General features: G+C 43.6%; 2 protein-coding genes across 2 annotated transcripts in view; both read right to left on the bottom strand.

The window, feature by feature from the left end:
• The window catches only part of LOC135210327 (uncharacterized), a 702,311-nt gene that overhangs the window by 338,710 nt on the left and 353,601 nt on the right, over positions 1–10,000 (bottom strand).
• LOC135210325 (poly [ADP-ribose] polymerase tankyrase-1-like) overlaps positions 1–10,000 on the bottom strand; it is a 331,749-nt gene that overhangs the window by 14,570 nt on the left and 307,179 nt on the right. Inside the window, exons 6-7 of the mRNA XM_064243208.1 lie at positions 8,107–10,000; positions 7,601–7,657 (exon numbers count right to left, since the gene is read on the bottom strand). Of these exons, the coding sequence (XP_064099278.1) occupies positions 7,617–7,657; positions 8,107–10,000 (1,935 nt within the window). The 3' untranslated portion in view covers positions 7,601–7,616. The remainder of the gene's footprint in view (positions 1–7,600; positions 7,658–8,106) is intronic.

Below are 10,000 nucleotides of genomic sequence, written 5' to 3'. Positions count from 1 at the left end.
CTCTTCACGGAGGATGAAATGCAGGAATTTGAAGGTTTTTTTGTTAGAGGTTAGGTAGAGGAGATTCCATCCAATAAGTTTTTTAAAGGAAATGATTGTATCGTACAGTACACTTTCACCCAATGGTGGCAAAGTTTACTTGTAGGAGATTTCACCACCCTGGGTGTAATTTTAAACTTTTTCAATTATTAAAAACTTTTTAATGTTTTATTTATCCATAAGAACAATTTCATATTAGACAAAATTACAGTATAGTACATAGGAAGTAGTACAAAAAAGTTTGACTGAGTAAGTTGCAGTTTGCCTAAGCCCTAATGGAATTATTCCCATAAGGTATGTACATCAAAATCTGCGATTTTCCAGTTCTGCGAGGCCGTGGATCGACTAAATTCTCGCAAAATTGGGACTGTACTGAATGTATGTATGTACACTACAGTAGACCCCCCTAATTCGCGGGGATGGGCACCACTCCACCTCCCCCATGAATAGCTAAAATCTGCAAATACTTAAAACCCCTCTGAGTATTTTAATAGTTTTATTACATAAAATGATATTGTTAAGATACAATAAAGTTTTATACATACTTACCTGGCAGATATATACTTAGCTATAGACTCCGTCCGTCCGACCCGAAGAATTCAAAACTCGCCAGGTCACAACGCGTACCGACCCGGTAGGTCAGGTGATCTACCATTCCCGCCGCTGGGTGGCGGAATCCGACCATTCCCGTTTCTGAGCCAGATTTTCTCTTACACCTGTCTCCTGAGGGGAGGCTGGGTGGGCCCTTAATCGTATATATCTGCCAGGTAAGTATGTATAAAACTTTATTGTATCTTAACAATATCATTTTTATACATGCAACTTACCCGGCAGATATATACTTAGCTGATTGACACCCTTGGTGGAGGGTGAGAGACAGCTATATATATATAAAAAAAAGTTTTAATTACGGGAAACAACAATTGTTGTAGGATATCAATCCTTGGTTCTTACCTGTTTGGGCTGAAGACTTCATGATTACTGTCATTTAGTCTGCAATGCCTCAAGAGCTTCAGTGAGGTAAACCACCTATGAACGAACAGACCCTTCTGGATCATGTCAATGGGGGCTAGCCCGCTTACGCGACAGAACCTGCATGGATCGTACCAATGGGGCTTACCCGCTTACATGGCAGAGCCTGACCTGTATCTTATCAATGGGGGCTAGCCCTCTTACATGACAGAGCTTTAGGCTTTACATAATTGCACAACGAGGAGACCAAAAGTTAATCCCGACCACCTGACCTTCCTAACCATGTTAAATCTAAGAACTGAAAAGGGTTATTCCTATACCCTCTTTCAGTCAACCATAAAAACCAAACACCATAATGTTAAAATTACATAACCTAACTAATTAGGATTAACCTCAGCTCCTCCTCCCAGCACTAAATCCGCGGACACATACGCGTCCCAGTGAAAAGCACTGTCTTTTCATAAGTAAACGCTCACATCCCTTAGATAATGAGAGGCGAACACTGAGTTACACTTCCAATACGTGGATTCAAGTTAGAGTTTGAATGGGACCACGTTTTTTATGAAAAGCCATTGAGGTTGCTATGGCCCTTCACATTCGTGTTGCTTTTACCCTGAGGAGTGTTTAAAATTGTTCTTCACCACATTTAAGATGCGCTTCCTTAATAATGTCTTTAATGAAAAACGTAAGGGCGTTTTTTGATATTGGCCTTGTAGGATCCTTGACCGAACACCAAAGACTTTCCTGCGTACCTCCCAAAAGAGACTTTCTTTGTAAATAAAATTTTAGCGCTCTTACTGGACAAAGGGTCTTCTCCATTTTTTCTTCCCCCGTAAGAGAAGAGAGTGCCTTCACTTCGAAGCTTCTAGGCCACGGTTTTGATGGGTTTTCGTTCTTGGCTAAGAAGAGAGGCTTAAAAGAGCAAATTGCAGCCTCCTTCTTAAACCCCACTCTGCCCTCTAACGCTTGAAGTTCACTCACCCTTTTTGCCGTGGCTAAGGCGAACAGGAATAGAGACTTCCTTGTCAAATCTCTAAAAGAAGAATTATTGGAAGGTACGAATCTTTCAGACATCAGATAATGCAGCACTATATCCAAGTTCCAACTGGGATTTTTATTATTCTGACTTTTTGAGGTCTCGAAAGACCTAATAAGGTCATGTAGATCCTTATTGTCCGACACATCCAGACCCCTATGCCTAAACACCGAGGCCAGCATACTTCTATACCCCTGATCGTAAGATACAGCTAGGCCACACTTTCTTCTAAGGTAAAGAAGAAAATTTGCAAATGTCGGGTTATAGAGGTACTGGAAGAGGATAGCTCATGAGTCCTGCACCATCTTCTAAACACTTCCCACTTCGACTGGTACACCCGTAATGTGGATGGTCTCCTGGCTCTTGCGATTGCTTTTGAAGCTTCGCGAGAAACCCCCTCGCTCTAACGAGTCCTTCGATAGTCTGAAGGCAGTCAGACTTAGAGCGGGGAGGTTTTTGTGGAGTACCTGTCGAAGTGGGGTTGTTTGAGAAGATCGCTCCTTAGTGGGAGCGATCTGGGAAGATCCACTATCCACTCCAGCAACTCTGTCACCCAATCTAGGGCTGGCCAAAAGGGAGCGATCAAAGTTAATTTCGTTCCCTCTGAGGAGGCAAACTTTCTTATTACTTCCCCTACCAGTTTGAAGGGGGGAAAAGCGTACCCGTCTATTCCCTTCCAATCCATGAGGAGGCCGTCTATCGCTATTGCTCTTGGATCTGCGATGGGGAGCAATAATTCTCCAACCTCTTGTTCCATTGGTTGCGAACAAGTCTACGTTCGGCCTTCCCCATAACCCCCATAACTGATCGCACACTTGAGGGTTGAGAGTCATTCGGTGGGGAGCACTTGGTTTCTTCTGCTTAGCAGAGTCCGCTCGAAACATTTCTCTCTCCCTGAATAAATCTCGTTAGAAGAGAGATCTGCTTCTTCTTGCGCCCAAAGCAACAACTCCCTCGCTGTCTCGTAAAGGGAGAATGAATGAGTTCCCCCTTGCTTCCTGATATATGCTAGGGCTGTCGTGTTGTCGGAATTGACCTGAATGATCGATCCTAATATCTGTTCTTGAAAGTGCAAGAGAGCTAGGTGAATGGCTTTCAGTTCCTTTTTGTTTATGTGCCAGGACACCTGAGCTCCTTCCCAGGTTCCCGACACTTTCTTGCGAATCCAACGTTGCTCCCCACCCTACGTCCGATGCGTCTGCAAACCAACGCTCGGAGAGGGCTCTTTATGTGCAAGGATATTCCTTGACCGAGTTTCTTCGGGTCTAACCACCAACGAAGATCTTGTTTGTTGACCTTGTCCGTTATCCTGAATGAACTCTTCGAGGTCCTGGGAACTTTGATCCCAGTTCTCCTTCAGATAATACTGAAGGGGTCTTAGGTGCAGTCTCCCTAGGGAAACGAACTGCTCCAACGAGGAAATGGTTCCCAGCAAACTCATCCACTCCCTCGCGGAACAATGCTCTTTCCTAGAAATACTGACACCTTTGTAAGGCATCGCTCTATTCTCTCTGTTGATGAAGACGCTAGAAAACCCCGAGAATCCATCCGAATCCCCAGATAAACTATGTTCTGCTGGGGATCCAGCTGGGACTTCTCGAGGTTGACTAGGAGTACCAATGACTGCGTCATCTTTAATGTTACCGAAAGGTCCTCCAGACACTGTTGCTTCGACTTTGCTCGTATTAGCCAGTCGTCCAAATACATCGAGATTCTGATCCCTTCTAAATGTAGCCAATGCGCCACATTCCTTAGGATACCCGTGAAGACTTGGCGCGGGGCCGTCGAAAGTCCGAAGCAAAGCGCTCGAAATTGAAACACTCTTCCCTGTGACATGAATCTTAGGTATTTCCTTGATGCCGGATGAATTGGCACATGGAAATATGCATCTTGAAGGTCCAGGGATACCATCCAGTCCCCTGGACGAAGAGCAGAAAGTACAGAGGAAGAGGTCTCCATCGAGAACTTCTTCTTTATCACAAAGACGTTCAGCGCACTTACGTCCAAAACCGGCCTCCACCCGCCCGAGGCTTTTTGGTACCAAGAATAGACGGTTTGTAGAAACCTGGTGAATGGAGATCTTGAACCGGTTCTATTGCCCTTTTCTGCAACATAAGTTCTACTGCTTGCAGGGAGAGCTTGACTCTTGACAGATCCTTGTATCTCGCTGTTAACTCCCTTGGAGTTCTTGTTAAGGGAGGATATTCCCTGAAGGGGATGAGGTATCCTCTCTCGAGGATCGAGAGGGTCCAGCTGTCCGCCCCTCTCTTCGCCCAGACTCTGGTAAAGTTCGAACTCTGCGCCTACCGCTATCTGGAGGACTTCTTCTTCATTTTGCCTTCCCTGCGGGTCTCCTGGAAGGTCTTCCTCTGGTATCCCGGTCTTCTACCTCTAAAAGGGGTTCTTGAGGAGGAAGAGGCTCCTCGAAAGGGCTGCTGAAGAGGTGCTTTATCCTTCTTTTGAAAAGGAAACAGCAAGGCTTGAACCTCTTTGCTGACTGTGTCAGTAAATCCTGTGTGGCTTTTCCAGCTAATGATTTTGCTACATCCCTCACCGTGTCCTGTGGGAAAAGGTGGTTCGAAAGTGGCGAATATAGCAAGGCCGACCTCTGTAGAGGAGATACTGACTTGGACAGGAAAGAACCCCCACCCGTACACTGCTCTCTTTTTCAAAACTCCCGCTCCAAAAAGAGCAGCCACTTCCACGAACCGTCCATCACCGCTCTGTCCAGACACGATAATACACTCGATAATTCGTCCATAGTGACAAATTCGGGATCTTGGGCTCTCTTCGCAAGGGCTCCCAAAGCCCAGTCCATAAAATTGAATACTTCGAGTGTCCTAAAGAGTCCCTTTAGTAGATGGTCCAGTTCACACATCCCCAAGTAGCTTTTGCTGATAGTAGAGCGCGCCTCCTTGAAGAATCTACTAAGGAAGCGTAATCTGCATCTGCCGATGAAGGCAGTCCTACGCCATAGGTTCCTGGGTATCGTACCATCTTCCAGGTTTAACCGTCCCTCAACTTTGAAGGAGGGCATGAAAAAACAGTCTTGCCCGCCTCTCTTTTATTCTTAAGCCATTCTCCAAATCCTTTGAACGCTTTTTTCATACTAAGGGCTGGACGCATTTTTACAAATGAGGATGCTTTTGGAGACTTCGTGCTTGATAGCAAAGATCCTGGGAGGGAGGCGGATCCGCTGGTTGAAGCTTATCCCCGAACTCCTGCAACAACAACAAGGACAATCTCTTATAATCAGAGACTACTACATCCACTGGTAATTCTTCATCCGAGACTTCTTCTAAGTCTCCGGCTGTAGGGGATCCTTTCGGAGAAGAGCGGTTCTTAGTTGTCGAGGGATCTTCTGTCAAACGAAGAAGAACGTCGTCCGTGTGACAAATCCTTGCTACTACAAGGCGCAATAGTTCTTAAACGCACGAGATCTTCTCTCAGGAACCTGTTTCCTACCAGGTGAAGGGCTCCTACTCTCCGAAGAACTCATAAAGTGCGAAGGGGTCTTACTCTGACCTAAGCTCGTACAAGGAGCCTGGCGCCTACTTGACTCCTGACGCCTGCTCGACTCCTGGCGTCTGCTAGACTCCTGGCGCCTACCCGACTCCTGACGCCTGCTCGACTCCTGAAGCCTGCTCGACTCCTGAAGCCTGCTTGATTCCTGGCGCCTGCTTGACTCCTGGCGCTTGTCGTGACTCCTGGTAGGCTCTTGACGCCTCTCACAAGACTCCTGGCGTCTGTTAGGCTCTATACGCCTGTGATATTCTTGGCGCCTACTAGGCTCTGTCAACTCTATGTTTCTAAAAAGCTCCTGCTTCTTAGGCTCTTGACGCCTATCCTGATCCTCAGAAGAGGAGTCCGACTCCTGACTTCTCCTAAGAGACGTAGCTGATCGCTTGCTCTGCGAGCGGCAGCGGCTACCGATCGGGAACTTTCCTTGCCTATAGATAGGAGAGGATCGTTTAAAGGGAGAACGAGAGAGTCTCTCCGGTGACGAGCGCCTGCTAGAGTGAGAAACTTCTCTCCTACCGGAGGAAGAAAAGAAAACTTCGATCTCTTCACTGGAAGGGAGGAGTCTTTTCTTCGAGACGAATCCTTATGTAGAGCGCCTACCAAGGAGGATATTTGCTCCTGTAGATTAAGCAGGAAAAGCTTAGTCGGATCTTGAGGCGCTGGAGACGGTCTTCTCGCCTTCTTACTAGTCGAAGGAAAATCCTCTGGAAATCGCTCTGGGCTTGAATCAAAAGCGTCTCCTTTCGGGCGCTAACCCACGATCTCTTCAGAGGACGAGACTTCGAAGCAGAGCTCCATCCACGCCTGGACGAGGAGGAGTCCGACGCAGAAAAACACTCTTCCAGGATGCCTTTTCTACGGCTATCCAAGGCAGCCTGGGTCGTTACTTCAGGGTCTGCCGAAGGGGACGCCTGATCGTTGGGGATGCTCCACATCCTCCCTGCGGCTTTTGACATTCCTCCTCCCCTGGTCCTGGGAGTTTGGAAGTGGTCTAGGCCTAGGAGCAATGCGGAGCCGATCAGACGCCCCCTCCACTGCACTGGGGTCACTGTATTCACTGACACTCTTACCTTGTGTTTCCATACCTTTAAGCTGCTCCTGAAGCTCCCTGATCGAGTATCTCATTTTTTCCATTTCTGAAAATGAATCCTTAGATTCAACACAGGGAGAAGGGGCTGAGGTTATGGGAGAAACATCATCTAGCTTGTTAATTTCTAATTCAGGCTCAAAAGAACAAGATCTACTCGAGCTTCTAGCTGACACTTTCCTAGCTCTATCCTTCTCTCTTTTCTTAATATAAGAAGCTAAATCCTTCCATCCTTGCTCCGTAAGCCCTTCACATTCAGCACAAGTTCTATCAAACGCACATTCAGAACCTCTACATTTACTACAAAGTGTTTTTATGAAGGATCTACCTCTGCTTTAAACAACCTAGTTCTGCATTCTTCCCTTGCACAAACCCTAAACTTAGGTGTTACTTTAACTTCAGCCATCTTAATAGAAAAAACCAAATCCAAGTCCTAATCCAGTCCAAAATAAGCGTATGCCAATCCCGAGAATAAACAAGAGTACTTCACCAAATGAGTCCAACCAATTCTCGGCAAATGAGCAGAATTCCAATCAGGAGAGACCAAACAACAGTTGTTGCCGGCCTCAGCGACAGAGAAAATCTGGCTCAGAAAATGGGAATGGTCGGGATTCCGCCACCCAGCGGCGGGAATGGTAGATCACCTGACCTACCGGTAGCGTGTGCCGCGAGTTTTGAATTCTGTCGGGACGACGGAGTCTATAGCTAAGTATATATCTGCCGGGTAAGTTGCATGTATAAAAATGCATTTAGTCATAAAAATTATATGAAAATACAGTAATCTATGAATATTTCTCAGTGACAGAATTCACAAATAGGAGAATTTTACGCAAATAATGGGTACGTACGGCCCATAGAAAAGTCCACAAATAGGAGAGTCCACGAATAGCGGCAGGTGACTTATGTAGCCTTATATTTAGATACAGAAATTTATTACTACCTACCATTTGAGAAACAGTGCTATGCAGACTCTTGTTTTTCATAGTAATCATACAATCCACCTGAAAAACGATAACACATCATAAAACAAATAACCATTAAGAGGTTCTGACGAATTCTGATTGCATTATCATTATGAAACAGGTGGAAAAAGATCCCTGTTGGTTAATATAATTGATAAAAAAAATGCCACTTCATTCCATAATTGTTATTTTACCTCCTTGCATTGAAGAGTCTACATAAGAATATTCAATTACTTATGATCTACTGTGGTATGATAAAAATACCAATCCTAGGCAAAGAAATCTGTACCATTTATAGTTAACAGTTTGGCTCAGGTAATTTACATGTATATGTATTGTACTATCAAAATTATAAAAATAAAAAAAGTTTCCCTTGTTAAAGAAACGAAAAAAAGTTTCCCTTGTTAAAGAAACGAACACCAGCAAAATGTACTGTATAACTATTTTTACAGAATTCTATATTCACTCTATGTTGTCACTAAACTTACCGATTATATTTGTGGCACTGTGCCAATTTTCCAAAAATTTCAGGATCTCTGGAGCACCATAGCCAACACCTTTCTCTTGTGTTTTTCTTCCAAAATAAGCTTCAACCTTCCCAGGAACATAAAAAGAGTTTGCACTCTTTCCCATATCTTTACACATTCTTCTGAAAATGGAGCACATCCGATTCAGCAAATTCTTCTCATTCCACAGCAGTTGGTCAGTTACCTCTTCTTTTTCGAAGAAAAAGGCACTTTTCAGGAGAAAACCATTTGGTAATGGAATCTTCATCTTCCGCCCATCCCAGAATTGAAACTGGTCTTTTAGCTGCTGTTGCATCCATCCCTCAGTTTTCATAGAACCTATAATCATTTTGCAAGCCAAGTAAACTACTTTTTCATCTTGTGTAAGGTTCTTCATAACCATATTCTCTGCCTTAGCAAAAGAAAATCTCCATTCATCCCTTCCCAATTTGTTAATGTAAACTTCATTGATATCTGGTGTCAAAGCAGGCTTAACTAGCTCTTCAGGCCATGGTGATCTTATAACTGGGACTATATCTACATCAATCAAGAGCAGAGGAAACTCTTTACCATTCCATGAAAACCTTAATGCAGTTCCTACCAGAGTCTGTTTCAGTGAAGTAGGGGTTATGCTCAATCTTCTATCCAGCATTATTTGTTTGTTTGTTTCCTGCATTGAAAAATTCTGAAGGCAATTTTTCACCATTTCTGAAAATTTGTCTAATAAATTTGTCCCTTCAAAGAGGTCTTCGAGCTCAGGACATTCAAAAGAAATTTGTATTTTCTTATCAACATACGACACTGTTGAACCCATCTCTTGCAATGTCATTTTGCATCTTTCATGTGGAAAACAACTAAAATTATCCAAAACAAAATTACAATCATACTCATCTGGGGTAATTAACCTGACATCATCCTCTGAACTCCCAACAAATGCCAGATGCCCTTTGAGTAGTGGATTTTCAGCACCTATTGCTGATATCAGGCTTTCCAAGAAATTCTTGATAGATGTAAACACTTCATGTGATTCTCCTGAGGAGTAATCTACTTTTGCCCTCTTAACAGCTCCTGTCATTCCAATACCATTCCACTTGTTAACTAGAGTATTTATATGAAGACTAAAAAGATCATTTATGTTGTTGCATTCATTAAATTCTGGTTTATTAATTTTCTCCAGATCTATACCATAAAGTTTCGAGTACTCCATATAAGCCTTCCACATATCATCAGGCTCCAAACCACTGTCTGTCTGGATATTTTCAGTTCCAGGTTTCAGATAATCTCCAATATCCTTGTTACCATACATGTATGCAAAATGAGATGGAGTACGACCAAACTTATCCTTTTTTCTTACTTCAAACCCAGATGCCTTCAAATACATTGTAGCAGACATGTTATCACTGATTGCAGTATGATGGATAGCCACTGTCCCACAGATATCATCAATGATAGTGTCAGTAGGCACTTTGGCTATTTCCACCAACAAGTGAAGAAATAGAGGCAATTTTCTTTCACAGCACCTTTTAAGTCCCTTCTTCAACAATGAAGGAAAGTGGATTGTACCATTCTTTTTAAAATGTCTTTTCTTTTTTTCAGCTTCCTGCAGTAATGTTTCTAGTAAGCTCAGTAAGATCTGAAAATCTTCCGGAGTTATGATTATGTAATATACATTATTTAACTCAGTAAGAAACTGACTCAAGTCATCCCCACATAGTCCTAGGTTCTCATAGTAATCAGTGATCTCTTTCTCTACCTTACTAAGTGGTGTTTTACTAGTTTCCTTTAGGTTCCCAATTAAGCATGTAATCCAGTCAGTACTGAAACATGTCTTTCCATCTGTGACATCAAGGGCTGGAAGCAATGAAACAACCCAAGA

This window comes from Macrobrachium nipponense, chromosome 39, assembly GCF_015104395.2.
Source record: "Macrobrachium nipponense isolate FS-2020 chromosome 39, ASM1510439v2, whole genome shotgun sequence".
NCBI lineage: Eukaryota > Metazoa > Arthropoda > Malacostraca > Decapoda > Palaemonidae > Macrobrachium > Macrobrachium nipponense.
The sequence above is the reverse complement of the archived record's forward strand: the minus strand, read 5'-3'. Positions and strand labels throughout refer to the sequence as shown.